Source organism: Lepidochelys kempii, chromosome 9 (assembly GCF_965140265.1).
Source record: "Lepidochelys kempii isolate rLepKem1 chromosome 9, rLepKem1.hap2, whole genome shotgun sequence".
Lineage (NCBI taxonomy): Eukaryota > Metazoa > Chordata > Testudines > Cheloniidae > Lepidochelys > Lepidochelys kempii.
This window is the reverse complement of record NC_133264.1, coordinates 53,573,410-53,592,114: the sequence shown is the minus strand read 5'-3', so window position 1 is coordinate 53,592,114 and position 18,705 is coordinate 53,573,410. Positions and strand designations below refer to the sequence as shown.

The 18,705-nt window shown below is 47.6% G+C and overlaps 1 protein-coding gene across 2 annotated transcripts in view; it reads right to left on the bottom strand.

Annotated features, from left to right (window-relative positions):
• SLCO2A1 (solute carrier organic anion transporter family member 2A1) overlaps window positions 1-16,936 on the bottom strand; it is a 119,019-nt gene extending 102,083 nt beyond the window's left edge. The window contains exons 1-2 of one of the 2 annotated variants that reach the window (XM_073360375.1): window positions 16,626-16,936; window positions 10,960-11,195 (exon numbers count right to left, since the gene is read on the bottom strand). In XM_073360375.1, coding sequence (XP_073216476.1) covers window positions 10,960-10,973 — 14 coding nt within the window. In that variant the 5' untranslated portion in view covers window positions 10,974-11,195; window positions 16,626-16,936. The remainder of the gene's footprint in view (window positions 1-10,959; window positions 11,196-16,625) is intronic. The other variant, XM_073360376.1, reaches the window with a different exon arrangement.
• Window positions 16,937-18,705: the final 1,769 nt, after the last annotated feature.

Sequence of the window (18,705 nt, the reverse complement as noted above, 5' to 3'; positions counted from 1 at the left end):
TGACTACGGGTTGTAAGATTTGCAAGAAAATGGATCAAAAAGCTCTGGCTTAGACCTTGCACCTGCCTTTCCAGCAGGCATCATAAGCCAAATTCCAGGTTCCCACCATTGACCCAGTTTTGTTCCTGCAGCTGTGGGAGACTGTAAATTGCACAGCAACGCCCAGCTCAGAAATGCACATGAGGTGGGAAGGGACAGATGTGAGTGAGGGTTGACTTCCTTGGAAGGCTATTGAAATGCAGCATAAGTCATTTTTGTGATGTCTTAGGCTGAAGTTTTACAATCTGCCCCAAATAAGGTGTGGTGCATGGCTATGCAGTGCCAGGCCCCCAGAGAGATCAAATTGTGACTATTTTATAGGGACTGTTATGCTGCGCCATCACCGTGGTGTTTGAGTGCCAGCCCATAGCATGATGCCTGACATGCCCACTCAGGCGCCCCTCGCTCCCCGGGGCAGTAGCCTCTGATGACCCCTCTCCCCTACACAGCTCACTCTCCACAGCAGCCCCCTGCTCAATAGCAGCTTCCCCCCGCCGCCGCCGCCGCCACTGCCTCCATGAACCAGCAGCCAGGCACAAGTAGGGTGACCAGATGTCCCGATTTTATAGGGATAGTCCCGATATTTGGAACTTTATCTTATATAGGCGCCTATTACCCCCCACCCCCATCCCAATTTTTCACACTTGCTGTCTGGTCACTCTAGGTACAAGGGGTGCCATGTGCTCCCTGGCTGGGCCCCGGGGGTAGGCTCATGACAGAGCCCCCAAGCAGCTCCCCACCCAGGTATTTGGGGTCTGGTGGGGTGCAGAGAGGACCCCTTCTTGGGCTGCTTGTGGGGGGACAGGGAAGGTCCTCAGCACAGCAGGTGTCAGGCCCTCCTGGCCCCACCTCTGTGCAGGCTCCATTGGCTCCAACCCCAAAGCCAGCCAGCCCAGCCACCGGCCTGGCCCCTCCATGCCCAGAGCCACCCGACCCAGCAGGGCCCTGCCACTGGCTGTTGCTTTTTCTGATGTGAGGGGGCAGGGGCAGGGGCAGGATGGGCTGCTCCACTTTCCACAGTGGGAGAGGTAAGGACATGGAACCTCCCAGCCTGGGAAGCTCCCAGCAGCTCAGGTCCTGCTCCCCCTCCCTTGCTGTGAAAAGTGAGCTGGCCGAGCCATACCCCTTCTCTCCTCCCCAGTGTATAAATAAGTGCCACCTCCTGCAGGCACTCCCTCCAGAGTGGTCTGGGTGCAGGGGTTCCCCGCCTCCTCCCTCCCTCACTCAGCCCCGCTGGCTGCCGCTCCCTAGCCAGCAGAACCCTCTCACTCTTTGCAGAGCTGGATTGATGCAATCCAGGTCCCCAGGAAATTTGGCCATGGGACACCCTCTAGACACCCCCCCCCACCCCCCAGAGATAAGGCTGGCAACACAGGGACCCCAGTACTTACCTCAGCTGGCAGGAGATATCTGCTTGGGTGGACTGGCTAGGCCTGCTGTACTCTTCCCCTTCTGCCCCACACAAAAGTCCCCTTGGTGGGCTTTCTTAGAGCAGTGAGTCTTGGTGTTAACACTCCATGGAAATACATGGGGCAGATCCTCCCTCTTAGAGCTATTGTATCAGGCTCTCTGCAAATTCAGGCAGACATCGCTCCATTGGTTCCTCCTCTCAAAGCTATTGTGTCAGGTTCTCTGCAGATTCAGTGCTTGCCTATATGGGGAAATTTACTGTCATAACTGTACAGGAATAATTATACCAGTATAACTGCATGTGTGGACACTCTTATTCTGGAATAAGTGCCTCTTTATGGTTTAGTGCTTAAACCACTTCCGGTGTGACATAAGCTAAAGCAAAAATAGGCCTTCTTATTGCAAAATGAGTGTCAACACGGGGAGTAATAGTAGTAAAACTACAGTGAGGTGATTATTCCAGTATCGTTATGCCAGTAAACTTCCACATGTAGACAAGCCCTGAATCTGCAGAGAACCTAACACAATAGCTAAATTATGCTACTAAACTTCTCTGTGTAGACAGGCCCTCAGGCAGACGCAACTGCATTAGTTACACTTGAGTCATTATTTAAGCTTTTCTTTGCAACTTACAGAGCTAGAATTCTTCCCCCCCCCCCCCATATTTTATTTTTTAATGACAAATGACAAAACCTGAGGTTTTTGTCCTTTTTTTGTTTTCCCCCACTGTTCAGTGGATGCTCCCCCACTCACTTATTTGGATCTTTGGCTGATGGCTCAGCTCTTGCTACTGCTCCAGTTATGGACCAGCATCAGGAAAGTGAAACTGACAAGTAGAGTTGGTTGGGAAATGTTTTTCTTCCCCCTCTTGTGAAAAATTATGACAAAAAAGAACACTTTTTTCATTTTCATCAACATTTTTTCTTTGACAATTTTCAGGTTTTGGTAAAAAAAAACCTCGCAAAACTATAACCCTCCAAAATTTAAGGGTTTTGGTTTCTAAAAACAGAAAGACAAAAAAAATCAGTTTTTGATTTTTCAGTGACAAATGTAGACATTTGAGTTCAGAGGAAAAAGCCATTTTCCATTGAAAAAAATGTCATGGCAAAGTTTAGACCTGCCGTAGTGACAAGTTTTCCAATCTTTGATGCACTTCAGACAGATGAAATGTTCTCTGCAACAACCCACATCCACAAAGGAGTAGAACCCAAAGCTGAGATTTTAAAAAGCTGTCTAGGAGATTTGGATACCCAATTTCCATTAATCTTAATGCTTCCAAATCCCATAGGTTGCTTTGAAAATCTCAGCCTAACAATGATTTTATTTCTAATCTGCTTGCTCCCCACTTCTGCCCTTTGCCAAAGAACAAGGAGTGCTGTACAAGCCACAAAAGATAGTCACAATGATAAATGAAATAAATACTAAACACTAAAAAACACCACCTGGTGGAGGCAGAAGCCAATCCAAAACCAGGCAGTTCCAAGAGAAAGACTGCTCATGTTTGTTCTCTTAGCATTATTTTATAAGGGCAGGTAAGCCAGAATGCTGGGTTTTTTATCAGAGTGTATTGGAAATTTTTTGGAAAAGGTTTGTTTCACTAGGCAGAGAATTAAAGAAATATCCAGCACACTTCATTTCTAATATCTGGCTTCAACAGAGGGTTCATGGTGGGTGCACTGAAGGTCTTTAAATTCTAAGTACTATTCAGTATGTAATAGCAGGTCCCTTTGGATGAGCAGTACACAATGTAAACAGTAGAAAAGAGAATTCATTCTTGTAGCAAAATAAATATTCTTATATAGTATTTACTCATTTTATTAGAGTAGCAGCAACCACTGTAGTTCAAATTCTATAAGCATTTAAGACCAACCCTTTGTTTTCAGTTTCTTATAACTTTCCAAAACGCTTCCCATTTGGGCTGAAATCTTCCAGGTTTGATCTCTGCCAGAAGGTGACATTTTCTGAGCAAAATTAGTTCAGCCACTATTGAGTAAGAAGAGAGTGAAAGAAAAACACTTTCTCTGTTATTAAAAACCCCCAAAACATTCTTCCCACCTTTGTTTTGAACAGCAGTCTCAGTGAAACAGTTGGGGGTAGAAAGTTGAAAATTTGGCAGGGAAATAGCCATCATTGTTGAGAAGCGCTTTGGGGCATTCTAGTGCAAATTGGTTTTGACTGGACCACGTTATGAGCCTTTGAAAATGGTACTTAATGAAGGTCATACAACAGAAGTGGTTTCCTTTCAGCAGTGTTTGAAGCATGCATGAAAGGCTAATTTCATACCACTGTGACAAACTTAATAAACCAGTGGAGTGAGTCCTCTGACTCTGTTCCCACACCTGCTATTAATATCTCTTCTTCCTCCAGTTCTCTTCCATCTGTCTCAGCATGACAGCAGCAGACCTTTGCACATCTTACAGTGGCCCTTTCTTAGAAGAACATTATCTCCTCCCCCTCTGGCTCTGCTTTGCTCTACCAGCTCTGAAGATCCTCTTTTCACACATTGATGGCATGCAACTGACAGTCTCCATGGACCCTGGGGAGTCTTGCCATACCCTCTCCACCTTATTTTCCATTCTTTGTTTCCTGCTTTCTAAGGCTTCTCCTGGAATCACTCAGGTTTTCTACTTTCCATTCCTGTTTGCTGACCCTCACTGCACTGAAATCTGCATTCTCCCCTTTCCTTTGACATTCCAGTAGGGGCTGCACACTTTTCCCAGGGAAATATAACATCAGACAGCTTCTTCACTTCTTTCTCTGCAGTCTTCTGGTCTGGACTTAGACCTGATGTCATCAGTGTGAGGTCTGCACTGGCTCCCCCAGTGTGGATGAGGGAACGTACTTGGTACTCCTTAACAGAGCTTGTTGGAAAATAGAAATCCATTCCTGTGAAAAACCACCTTAAAAAAAAATCCTGAATCACGATGAAAAATCAAAAATGTGAAATTTTTCACATGAAAGGATTTGCAGAAAAATTTCATTTCAGGAGAGACTAAATGGAATTTTTGGCTTACCAATGGCCTTCCTCATGGATGAAGAGGCTGGATGTTTTTGGAAGGGGCTAGCCACAGAGCCTGGGAGCTAACCAAGGAATGAGCCAGCCCTGTGGACCTGGGAGCCCGGCAGCCCACCAGTCCCAGCTAGCCCAGGGAGAAAGAAAGTTTTGACAGAATGGCCAGGTATCCACAGAACATTTTGATTCCATCGAATCAGCATTTTCCCACAGAAGAGTGGCTGGGTATTTTCCTACAGAACAGTCTTCCATCCAGTCGTGCTGATTTGATGGAATCAAAGCCTTCCCCAGGAACATGGCAATTCTGCTGAAACTTTCACAGAACCCAGACCCTGCCTGCCTCCCCAAGACCTTGGGGTTCCCATGACCCTCTCTCCCCAAAAAGCATTCACACCTCTGTTGATGAATCAGCTGGTCCCAGCCTGCATGTGCCACTGTGAGCAGTTTTGATTTCTGCAGAACTCCTTGCAATGGCAGACCTCCCTGGCCCTGCTCATTCCTCAGCACTGTTGTTAAAGCTTTCAGAGAGGGTGTCAAGGTTCCTCCCCCACTCTGAACTCTAGGGTACAGATGTGGGGACCTGCATGAAAAACCTCCTAAGCTTATCTTTACCAGCTTAGGTCAAAACTTCCCCAAGGTACAAAATATTCCCCCCGTTGTCCTTGGACTGGCCGCTACCACCACCAAACTAATACTGGTTACTGGGGAAGAGCTGTTTGGACGCGTCTTTCCCCCCAAAATACTTCCCAAAACCTTGCACCCCACTTCCTGGACAAGGTTTGGTAAAAAGCCTCACCAATTTGCCTAGGTGACTACAGACCCAAATCCTTGGATCTTAAGAACAATAAACAATCCTCCCAATATTTGCACCCCCCTTTTCCTGGGAAATGTTGGATAAAAAGCCTCACCAATTTGCATAGGTGACCACAGACCCAAACCCTTGGATCTGAGAACAATGAAAAAGCATTCAGTTTTCTTACAAGAAGACGTTTAATAAAAATAGAAGTAAATAGAAATAAAGAAATCCCCCCTGTAAAATCAGGATGGTAGATATCTTACAGGGTAATTAGATTCAAAAACATAGAGAACCCCTCTAGGCAAAACTTTAAGTTACAAAAAAGATACACAGACAGAAATAGTTATTCTATTCAGCACAATTCTTTTCTCAGCCATTTAAAGAAATCATAATCTAACACATACCTAGCTAGATTACTTACTAAAAGTTCTAAGACTCCATTCCTGGTCTATCCCCGATAAAGACCAGCATATAGACAGACACAAAGACCCTTTGTTTCTCTCCCTCCTCCCAGCTTTTGAAAGTATCTTGTCTCCTCATTGGTCATTTTGGTCAGGTGCCAGCAAGGTTACCTTTAGCTTCTTAACCCTTTACAGGTGAGAGGAGCTTTCCCCTGGCCAGGAGGGATTTCAAAGGGGTTTACCCTTCCCTTTATATTTATGACAGAGGGTCACAGAAAATCCAGACTTTTCCATTTCCCTGGAAAAGCAACTCCGGAGCCTCCACAAACTCTGATTTTCAATTATTTTATTTGCTGCTTCTGCACCTTTTAGATAGTTTCATCTTTTTCCTCCCTCTGCTCCTGTGGAGATGGCCCCTCCCCTTTTTCCCCATTGAGATCTGGGCCTCTTTGCTGCAGCTGCTCTTCTTTTGTCCTGCAACCCCGTCTTCCTGCAGACATTCCTCTTTGGGGTGGGGCTTTCCTCTTGTCCTCATTTTCCTTCCTTAGCGGCTGGCTCCTGTTTCCCGTCAGCCTTGGAACTCAGCCTCATCTGGAGGCTGCTTTAGTGCTTGGGGTTGTTTCACGTAGACCTGGTCTACACTACACGGTTAGGCCAATGTAAGCTGCTTCGCATCACCCTAGCTGTGGAAGTGTAGTCACTTAAATTTGCCTCCTGCCAACTAAGTGCCTCTCTATGCATATTTAGTAACACCACCTCCACGAGCAGTATAGAGTCACGGTCGATGTAATTAGGTTGATGCAGTGTCAGTGTAGACACTGCGTTGCTTACATTGACTGTTACTGGCCTCCAGGAGCCATCCCACAATGCTCCACATTGATAGTACAATTGATACAAGTGCTGCTGATGAGGATGCTCACTGCTCACACAAGGAGCCAAGTGTGCCTATGTAACCCACGCACCTTCTGGGTGTGGTGTTCTGTCCCATCTAATGGTACTGAGACCACTTAAAGAGAGAGATAAAATGAGTCTGTTCCACAGCTTTAGCTAATAATCAGTTGGCTTTTAGCTCATGCGGTAGAGGCTCAATCACTAAGCTCCAGAGGTCTCCGGTTCGATTCTGCCTGCGGACAACCGGGGTGTGTCGGCGTTATAAGCGGGCTTCCCAGTTGAAATCCCACACGAGCCCCCACTTGTAATGCCAACAGAGCCCAGTCATCGGCGGGCAGGATGGGACCTCTGGAGCTTAGTGCATGAGCCTCTACTGCATGAGCTAAAAGCCAACTTGCTCTTAGCTAAGACTGTTGAGTAGACTCATTAACTCTCTCTCTAAGTGGTCTCAGTGCCACAAGATGGGACAGAACACCACATCCCGAAGATGTGTAGGTTATATGCAGACACAAGCAATTTTATAACTTATAGCTGTATGCCGATGTACGTTAGGTCAACGATTTTGTAGTGTAGACATGGCCTCACTCTCTCGTCTTTTATTCCTTTCTCTTTTGTTTTCTCCTCTTTCTTGAGGTGGGATCCAGCCAGGCATGATGCCCTTGCTCTCAGTTTTCTCAAAGGGTACCAGGGTATTTACAATTCACTAATAGAAATCCACAGAAACAAAGAACTGAACTGGGAGAGAGACTCCAGGGTCACTAGCCTGTCCTCACAAATGAGCGTGTAGTGCTGCGTACGGTGGGGAACAATTAATAATAATGACTCAGATGTAAAGAGTTTGCTTCATCAGAGACTAGTGTGGCCTATGACCCTCCAAGGGCATGTCTACACTGCAAAACAAGGTGTGTTCTTAACTCAGTTCACTAACCTGCATTAGCAAACTTGGATTAAAATAGCAGTGAAGACACAGCAACTTGGCTTTGAACTTGGGTTAGCAGCTTGAGTTCAACCCAACACTTTGCTACAGGCTAAACTGAGTTAAGAACACAGCATTTTGTGCTGTGAAGACATTCCCTAAAAGCACAGAGCCATAGGGAAAAGCTTGCATGGAAAGCAAAAGGGTCACAGTGGGCTTTTCAACAGCTGCACGGTAATAAACAAAAAGGAAAGGACTCCCTGTGCCCTCTCCGCATTCATGGAGAGCCTGTGTTTGCAAGAAAAAAGGGATCCAGGTCTCCTATACATTCTTCCCTTCCCCTTCCCCGACAGAACTCCCTGCACATGGTTCTTACTCAGTGGAATGAAGAGGGATGAGCCAGCCGCCCGCCCGGAGAGGACAAGGCTAGAGAGCCAGCTATGTTTCTCCAGGTTTTTCCTCCCTCCCCACCACAGGTTAATCAGCTCTGCTTTCCCCTCCATGCGGTGGAATCTCCCTTCATTATTTGTATGGTATTAGCATCTAAAAGCCCCCACCAAGCTCTAAAGCCCCATTACACTGAGCACTAGACACACACTTTGTGAGAGGTTTCAGAGTAACAGCCGTGTTAGTCTGTATTCGCAAAAAGTAAAGGAGTACTTGTGGCACCTTAGAGACTAATCAATTTATTTGAGCATAAGCTTTCGTGAGCTACAGCTCACTTCATCGGATGCATACTGTGGAAAATACAGAAGATGTTCTTATACATACAAACCATGAAAGGTTTTCTCTCCCCCCACCCCACTCTCCTGCTGGTAATAGCTTGTCTAAAGTGATCACTCTCCTTACAATGTGTATGATAATCAAGGCGAGCCATTTCCAGCACAAATCCAGGGTGTAACAAGAAAGTCGGGGGGGGGGTAGGAAAAAACAAGGGGAAATAGGTTACCTTGCATAATGACTTAGCCACTCCCAGTCTCTATTCAAGCCTAAGTTAATTGAATCCAATTTGCAAATGAATTCCAATTCAACAGTCTCTCGCTGGAGTCTGGTTTTGAAGTTTTTCTGTTGTAATATCGCAACTTTCATGTCTGTAATCGCATGACCAGAGAGATTGAAGTGTTCTCCGACTGGTTTATGAATGTTATAATTCTTGACATCTGATTTGTATCCATTTATTCTTTTACGTAGAGACTGTCCAGTTTGACCAATGTACATGGCAGAGGGGCATTGCTGGCACATGATGGCATATATCACATTGGTAGATGTGCCGGTGAACAAGCCTCTGATAGTGTGGCTGATGTTATTAGGCCCTGTGATGGTGTCCCCTGAGACCGTCCCCTTTGTGAGACCGTCTCTGCTTGGAAGAACTCGGACCCACAGCTGTTTGGAAAATGGAATTTCCATCCCCCAGGAAATTCTGATCATTTGACATTTTTGTCCCAAATCAGGATGACAATTTGAAATATCTGAAATGTTTGTGGGATGAAAAGTTCTGAAAAGTGGCAATTTGGCAATTTAGAAACACAATAATCCATTTAAAAATGTTAATTCAAAATGAAAAAAAATGATATTTTGACCTCAAAATGAGTCATTTTTATGTCAACATAAGTCAAAATGCCCATTTGAAATCATGTTTCCTTTGAATCCACGTGTCAAACCTAAGTATTTTCTATTTGACGTTGTGAAACAGAAAAATTTAATTTAATTTTGCAGTGTAATATTTTGTTTGGTTTTTCTTTACAAAAAACTGAAGCATTTAGGCAAGACTGACATTTTCCTGCAGAAATTTTTGGTTTAGATGAAACCACATTCCCCAAGGGGCAAATTTCCTGGGACTAGTACTTAGGTGTCCTGAATTGCAAGCCACTCTCCTATCCACTGGATCATGCTGCCTCTGCCCTGTGGGGGCTTCCAGGGCAGTTGTGGTAGAAGGCGCCATGCGTGGAAGCACAGTACCCACAAAAGCTGTGTCTAGAGCTGGAAGGAGCTGTTGCACCCAGTCAGCAAGGCAGAGGTAAGGGGCTGCCAAGGGTTGAGGGAATAAACCAAGGAACAATCAGATTCAGAATAAATTCAAATGTCCTCTTTCCCCTGTGGCAGAGAATAAGGGTCAAAATTGGTTTCACATTAGTGCATGGCCTCAATACTTTTTTCATGAGGGAATGACAGTAGGGTTGCCAGCCCTCCAGGATTGTCCTGGAGTCTCCAGGAATTAAAGATTAATCTTTAATTAAAGATGTCATGCAATGAAACCTCCAGAAATACATCCAACCAAAATGGGCAATCCTACATGACCGTCTTTGTCAGGAAAAGTAACAATAACCATTCAGAAATGTTGGCCCAGCTTTGCAGGGATCCTAGTGACTGGGAGGATGTGGCAGGAGTGAGCTATTTTCTCATCACAAACACACTTGAGACATTCCATCCAGATTGGCATGACACATAGCTCTGGACAGAATCAGGGCTGATGTTTCTGAGGGAAACTCCAGCCAAGGCCAGCCTTTACTACAATCATATGTAGAGTCAGCTCACCGGCTAGCCTGATCCCTTCCTCCAGCAGGAGTACCCCTAAATCCCAACTTCTACCATCTTCATACCCTTCACATTGTAAAGCCATCCCCAACAATAGCCAGGTAATCGTTAGAAATACCTCAACAGATCACCATCAGCACTTGAGGCAGTTAACGGCAGTACAGTTGTATCCAGTAACTGTACCATACCCAAATGTAGCAATGAAGTCTCATTATCATCTGTACTAGCACAGAGAGGCCTGAACCAGGCTGGGGCAGCATAGTGCTAGACACACTACAAACAAACAACAAACAGTCCATTCAGTCCTGACCCGCACAGCGTGAAACAAGAGAAACCATTGCATAGAAACCGTCTCATTGAGAGACAGAATGTCAATGAGGTCCACCGGAGCTGGGTACTAGGGATCTCAGTTAAATGTCTCCTCCAGGGGGGCAGCACCTAACAATGAAGTGATCGCTCCTGCTGTAACTCTGTCACTCTGGGACATCACATGAGTATTGCTGCGGACAAAACGAAAGCCGGAGATGTTCAGCTTGGCTGCTCCCTGCCCCAGAGGGACAAGAAAAATGACACCAAATAAATATGCCCTCATATTTCTCCTACCCTCCTCCTTTCCATTCCTATAGCAGTAGGGGCAGGCTGGAGAAATAGGGGGAGGCAGGTAGGCACACGGGCCTGTTGGTTAGAGATTCCAGTACAGCTGAGATTCTACACCAGGCTCAGTCCTCATGAAATGCCAGCACTGTGGTTCCTAAGACACTTGCAAGCAACTAGAGACTTAAAAGATGATAGGGGGGGGGTTTACATGGAAATTGTCCCAGCACTGAAATGTTTGGTATCCACATGCTGTCCACAAGACTTCTCTGAAAGCCTGTCCTTATTCTTAAATCTATTCAAATTTGCGAAAGCCGGCAAGCAACATGGTGCCTATCCCAGAAGAGTCTTGATGGTCACATACTTCCCCCTCTGCATTCAGTTTGATGAACTGCTTCAGTCCATGACATCTGGGAACCACCACCTCTGCTGCGGTGAAGCTGAAGGAAGGAATGAATCATAGACCACTTCTTTGGACCAGTTCCAGCAAGCATAGTTCCGCACTCCCAGGGTATCAGCAAGGTCAAATGAACTTGGGCTTTGTGTGAAGAAATCAGGTTGACTTATTTACAGCTGCTGTGATGAGTGACAATCACTGACCTAAAAGCACAAATAAGAAAACTCAGTGCCAAGAAATACAGATCGCCTTGTGAAGCATCAGTATTGTTATCTGCACTGAAGCTCCCCGCATGTGCTCACAGTTCATGTTAATATTTGTTTTAATGCAGTTGCATGTAAGGATGAATTAGCTCCTCATCTGGATCTGTCTTTCCATTATATGCAGGGTCCAATAAGAGCCAATAGTACGAAGCTGAAGCTAGACAAATTCAGACTAGAAATAATGCTCATATATTTTACGGGCAGGGTAATTAACCACTGGAACAAATCACTAAGGGACGTGATGGGTTCTCCCTCATGTGAAGTCTTTAAATCGAGATCCGATGTCCTGCTAGAAGACAGGCTCTAGTTCATCCAGATGGGATGGGCTAGGCGCAGGAATGATTTGGTGACATTTGCTGGCCTGTGTTATCTAGGAGGTGAGACTTGATGATCAGAAAGCTTCCTTAGAATCTATGACTGTCCATCTGGCCTGGGGATGCTGTGTTCCTAATTGACGGCTGGCAACTGTGATTGGAGTGTAGCTCCTGGACCTAATCAAAGATTTTATTTAAACACAAAATAAGAGTACTTGGATGGAGTCAGGAGCAATGGTGAGAGGCTCCAGAGAAACCCACTTCCAGCACTCCTTGTCATCACAACCCAGAGACCAAAGCTGGAGGAGTTAAAGACGGGGGAGTCATGAGAGCTCAGGTTATGCCGAAAGAGAAGACAATATGGTTCATGGGCTCTGGACAGTCTGCAGGGCACCATCACATAGCAGCTATTGCTGCAGCCAACTAACAGCAAGCTCACACAGCATGTAGGCAGGGCCTGGTGAATTATCCCTTTAAAGCAGCACAGCCAATTGTTTGCTCCTTTTCTGTGGATCTAGGAAGCTCCAGGAGGCATTGTCTGTGTATGGGGGAGAAACCCTCCTGAATCGCCTGTGGGGTGGGGCGGCTCTGTACTCTGCCCCAGCATATGGGCTGGAACTTAAAGGCACAACTGACACCTCAAGAATCCAAGGAAGGTTGAATGTTGTATGGTCCTTTGGGGAGACAGAGAGATTCATTCCGTGTGCATTGACCAATCCCTTTCCTTCTCCTCCCCTCACAGAGCCTGCCTGAGGGAAAGGGAGTTCAGCAGGACTGTTTACATTTGGCAGAGCTGGCATTAGCCAGCATCACTGAAGCTTGGTAAGGACAATGAAGGAGGAGATTTCCACAGACACAAAGAGCATCCAGGAGCCCAACGCTCCAGAGGGACATGGGCACCAACCTGCCCTTTTTGCCGATGGAAATCTCCCCCAACAAGCCTAGGAACAACGTTACCAGGGGACTTGGGCCCAGTGTTCACAGCCCGACCATGTGCACTGCCTTTGTTTTGAGGAAATCTCAAACTCTCCTCCTGGTCGGGGTAGACTAGGCCCCAAATGGCATCAAAGATACAACACCCTCCGCCCACACAAACACTTGTGCTTCAATCATCACTGAGAAGGAAAAACCCATGACTCAAACTCAGCGGCATGTTATCCTTGCACATGCACTTAATTAAAGCTAGGTATCATTTCCTCAATGTCTGTTCCTGTTGTTTGACCCCTGGCCCCCCTTTTCTTTCCTTTCCAAGGACGGCTCTCAGTTTGAGTTGCAGCAGTGAGAAAAACCAAGCCGCTTCTGGGAATAGCATCTTGAAAAGTGTCTGTCCGTCTGTTTTATCTTTCCGATTACATTGTTTTGAAAGTGTTTCTTGACTGGAACCACTAAGTGGCGTCTCCACAACCAGATGGAAACGGACACAGGTCATCTTATTCCTCTGCTTGCCTCTCCTCTCGGTTCCTTCAGAGAACCGTTACTAAGGAAGATAAATACATGCCTCTTGGCCAGTCCATCAGGGCTGGGGTGGGGTTCTTCTGTCCAGCATCTGAATCAGGAAAGTGCCTGTAGCCTATTCCTCCACCACACAGAGGCTTTGATAAGAGCTTCCGCAACTGGCTGTTAGGAATGCTTATAAATAACTTGATACATACACAATGAAGCTGTCAAGCAAACAATGGCCATTAAATTTAGATAGAATAGACTCAAAGGCACCACTGACATTCCTCCTTCTGGAGGCAGCTCTCCATAGCCATCAGGGAAAACACAGGATAGCCATAGGTTATATTTGCCATGAAGCTAGGCAGGGATAGGAGATGTTATGCTGTCTCTAAGGGGCTTCCTGAATGATGACTGCCTCAAAACTATGGATGCAGGCAATATCTCTATGCTCATACTACCTGGCCTCTGCTAGACAGGATAGGTCAAAAGGTACTGCTAACTTGCTCACAGGGTGTGGCTGGAGTAGATGGAGCCCTGCTGTAGTTCTGTGCTAATAGATCCTTTCCAGCAGAGCCCGAGAATGATAGTACATAATGGCTCCTCTTCTATGAAGGCCCTCAGTCGTGTGGTTTCCCAGGGATGCATTTTCTCCCCCCTTCTTTTCAACCCTTCTGCTCCCAACAACATGATGATGGTATGCGGTTGTATATCATTTTTCACAGATGCAACCAATGCTGTTGCTACAATGTCCCCACAAACGTACTAAAGGTCAGCTCTCGGTGGGACAGTAGCCAACTTAAACTCAGCTCAGGCAAGATCCAAGTGATGCTGAGCAGGAGAGGGGAAATGCTCTGAAGAACTAGCCAGGAGACTGTTCCCATCCCTTTCCATTGAAAGCATCAGTTGTCATTTCGTTTGTCAAACTACTGTGAAGACTTAGGAGTCCTGACTATCTCTTCACTGAGCCTACATGATTAGGTAGCAACAGTGACAAAATGCACTTTCTGCCAATTCCAGCCCAGTAGGAAACTCTCCCCCTTCCTCCTGGGCAAGGACCTGGACATGGTGGCTCATGCATTTGTTCCCTCCAGGCTGAATTACTGTAATTCACTGCACCTGATGAGGAATGTGAAAACAAAGCACAGGCTATAGCTAGTGCAGAACATGGATGCCCACCTCCTTTGCAATTGGGGCTGCCATAGAATCATAGAATCATAGAATATCAGAGTTGGAAGGGACCCCTGAAGGTCATCTAGTCCAACCCCCTGCTCGAAGCAGGACCAATTCCCAGTTAAATCATCCCAGCCAGGGCTTTGTCAAGCCTGACCTTAAAAACCTCTAAGGAAGGAGATTCTACCACCTCCCTAGGTAACGCATTCCAGTGTTTCACCACCCTCTTAGTGAAAAAGTTTTTCCTAATATCCAATCTAAACCTCCCCCACTGCAACTTGAGACCATTACTCCTCGTTCTGTCATCTGCTACCATTGAGAACAGTCTAGAGCCATCCTCTTTGGAACCCCCTTTCAGGTAGTTGAAAGCAGCTATCAAATCCCCCCTCATTCTTCTCTTCTGCAGGCTAAACAATCCCAGCTCCCTCAGCCTCTCCTCATAAGTCATGTGTTCTAGACCCCTAATCATTTTTGTTGCCCTTCGCTGGACTCTCTCCAATTTATCCACATCCTTCTTGTAGTGTGGGGCCCAAAACTGGACACAGTACTCCAGATGAGGCCTCACCAATGTCGAATAGAGGGGAATGATCACGTCCCTCGATCTGCTCGCTATGCCCCTACTTATACATCCCAAAATGCCATTGGCCTTCTTGGCAACAAGGGCACACTGTTGACTCATATCCAGCTTCTCGTTCACTGTCACCCCTAGGTCCTTTTCCGCAGAACTGCTGCCTAGCCATTCGGTCCCTAGTCGGTAGCGGTGCATTGGATTCTTCCATCCTAAGTGTAGGACCCTGCACTTATCCTTATTGAACCTCATCAGATTTCTTTTGGCCCAATCCTCCAATTTGTCTAGGTCCTTCTGTATCCTATCCCTCCCCTCCAGCATATCTACCACTCCTCCCAGTTTAGTATCATCCGCAAATTTGCTGAGAGTGCAATCCACACCATCCTCCAGATCATTTATGAAGATATTGAACAAAACCGGCCCCAGGACCGACCCTTGGGGCACTCCACTTGATACCACTTGATAGGCACATCAAGACCATGCTCAAGTCCCTTTACTGGCTCCCAGTCAGCTTCCAATGCCAGGTTAAGATCTTGTTCCCAATTTTCAGAACCATGAATGGATCAGGTCCCATCTCCCCAAGACAGCTGCATTCCTCGGAAAGAATGAGGATCACAGAGGCCAGGAAGATGCCCTGGGAGGCTGTAGAAAAGGCATTCTCGATGGACAGTGTCCAGCTGTGGGGCAACCTTCCCGAAGAAATCTGACTTATCCAGTCTGAGCCCCTTCTAGATCTCACTGTATGACCTTCTTTACCCTTCTCCAACAACTTACCCTCCAGGGAAGGGAAAAGAACCAAAGACTCCATCAAGTTCATTAGGGCCCTTATTAGGCCTTTCCATTAACTAGGGAGCTGATCTATGGTAATGGGTGCAGTCCAGAACCCTAAAATGGAGAGATATAAAGAGGAAGGGACTTCATAATTTCCCTTTCTATTACATTTGGAGCTAGAAGAGGAAATGATGTAGTCTTACCACAGACAAACAACTCTTGGAACAAGTGACTTTGGGCAATCTTAGCTCGAAATGGAAAGGGAGTGCAGGTACAATAAATAAAAGCTGGCACAGCTCGAATACAACAAAATAAGCTGTAATGATAAGTTGGGGAAAGTCAGGGAATGAGGAGATCATGTGCCCCAGAAGGAGCACCATTGGCTGCCACTTCCTGGAAACTCAATATAAATTGTTACAGAGACCTATTAACAACCGCAGCAAGGCTGTGGCCTGTGAAATTGCTGCCACGCAAACAGTGTCATGGGGAAGGAAACTTAGGCTATACAGCTTGTTGTGGGCCCCAGAAACACAGATTCTTGGGCAGATGGTTATGTGACCAAAACTGGCACTGGAATGAGAAACACGGAGTTGTCCCCGCAGGAGGTCGTTCTTAGGAACAACAGACAATACGGAAATGGCAAACACAAGAGCATGTAACATTGTGGGGGTCTTGCAGGGAAACATACTCTGGGAAGAGCTTGGAAATCTGAGTGCCCCCTCCACTGGCTATGGAAACCCCCTGCCACTGAAGCTGTGCACAGGATTTGTATAGGGGTTGCCCGGCAGAGAACCGGCAGCCCCTCTAAGGTCGGTGGCTCAGGGGCTCTCACTCATTGTGCAGGCTGAGCTCAGTTGCTGCTGCCATACAGATAATTCTCAATCACCACAACGAGCTGCAGGCCAGGTATGAGCCTGGGCCCTGCACAGGGGTGTGTGAACGGCCGCAATGGGGGGAGGGGGGCGAAGGGGCCAGAGATCTGCATGGCGGCCAGGGCCTCAGAACTATCTTACAGAGGAAACTTGAGGCAATTTCTTCCACTTAGCAGATTTCGAGACTTTTCCAGAGAGGTTGATGTTGCATCAAACCCTGCTATATGTTACTTACCTTTGACTCCTTCCTTCTCCTCGCCCCCAGGAGAGATTGGAGGAGGGGGTTTGGTCAATCCTGCCTGGAAGCCCTCCTCTTCTCCCATCAGGGGTGGGTGCTGCTCCACCAGTGCCTCAGCTGGAACTCTTCCGTGGGTGCACTCCACCAGTTCCTCAGCAGTGGCTCCTGCTGCTCCCATTTCAGGCGTGCTTCTGAGTGCTCCCCACCACAATGGAGAGAAGGGCAAGCTCTCTGTGCTCTCAGCCAAAGAGCACAAGTTGCGCTCCCCCACACGCTAATCCATGCTGCCTGCTATCTCTCTTCCACTCCCCCATGGGCTTTCCCTCTGTGCAAAATGATAAGGAACCACCTAATGCATGAGTCACATCAACCTCCCTGCCTACCAGAGGACCCACACCCTTGGAAATGGATCCTGCTGGCTGAAGCTGACCTCTCTGCTATTGGCCCTGGCAGCCCCGAATTCTGCAGGGGAACTTGGCATTTGCAGTCCCTGGACAGTTGTGGCAGCACACAAAGCAATAGAGTTGAGCACAAAATAAAATCACAAAAGTGCTCCAGAATTTGCTTTTCAGGCTAACATTCCTCCATGTGGGAAATATCTCCTCCTCCAGATTGGGCAGGGTTTACTGAACCGCAGGCCTCAGCAAGGAAGCAGAAGACAAAGGTCTTGTGGGGCCTGGCCAGGAGGATACATGGGAGTACCAGACCAAAGAACACATGTTGTTTCCAGCTGGGGACACAATCCTTCCACCACATGTGCAGGCTTCCCTCCCTGGGGACTAGGCCCAGGGAAACCCAGCATCACCTACTGATAGGAGCAGGTAGTGATTTGGTTGGTCGGGTGCTCAACAGGAATTGAGCCCCTGGGTTCTAGCTCCAAAGCGCAGCCCTGTGCCGGCTGAGCTGACAGATCAAATCCGCTGGCTGGGAGTAGCAGCTGGCATCTGCCCCTGGGGGATCAGCCACAGAGGCCTCTATGGCCACTCTGACTGGTACGCTTTCAATTCACTGAGCCAATAAGGTGGCCAGTTAAGGCCCAGAAGAAAAGCAGCCAGCCTTGAATGGCTTTGTTTGAATGAAGAAAGTGAAAACAGAGAACTGGAAGCAAGGCTGAATAAACAACTCTGCTGCAAACGGACTAAAAACTAAGGCATCCCTGCCTGACTCCCACTAGATAGCCCCCTGTGACGGGGTCTGCTTAGCCCTCACTAGCCCAGACAGGGTTAAGCCCATTTTATTGACAGCAGAAGTCCCGCCTCCCTGGCAGGACTGGGTACGCTCCAGATGCTCTAGCAGTACAAAGGGAAGTAGCCCAGCTTATTCTGGGCTGGAGGCTGCAGGGGAAGGGCCTGTCTGGGAAGCTCCTGTGGAGGGCCAGCCACAGCCGCTGATGGCGCCAGGAATCAGAGCCTCCCTGGGCCCACTTGAACTCCAGCGACTGGAGGAGCCACAGGAGGCGACCAACCCAGCTGACCACGGAGGATCTGAAGTCTCATGGAAGACCCCAGTGCAGACTCTAGTAGGAAGTGACCCAGGGAGGGTGACAGAGTGGTACCTCCCACCCAGGAAACCTCAGCGTGTTTCGGTAGGACCTGCCCGCTGAGTCAGTGGCAAGTTGCTATGCCTCTGTTAGGGCCCTGGGTCACGGCCTGGTGGAGCAGGGAGGGCCTGGGCCTCCCTACCGGGGCTGCCCCACCCCTATAAACTCTGGCTGCAAGGCCATGCTGCCCTGCACCTGAGGGCAGCTCTATAGACTCTGGCCGCTAGGCTGTGCTGCCCTGACCCTAGGGGCATAAACCGTCACACCTCCTTATGCAGAAGCTAACTTCCACCTCTCTGGGAGGAGCACACTGCCCTGTGGCTACAGTCTGATTTCCAGGGCCCAGTGGGCTGGGCAGGACCCTGCACTGCCCCCGACTGCAGGGACTACAAAGGCAGTTTACAGTCATCTTCTCCCCAACCTGCCCCAGGCGCAGGAAGAGAGCAGCTGAGCATCAGGCCCCTGGTTTGGGATTTTGAGACATCCCCTTCTGCCTGCAGGAAAGCAGGAGTTACTATTTCTCAGGGGCTGGTAGAG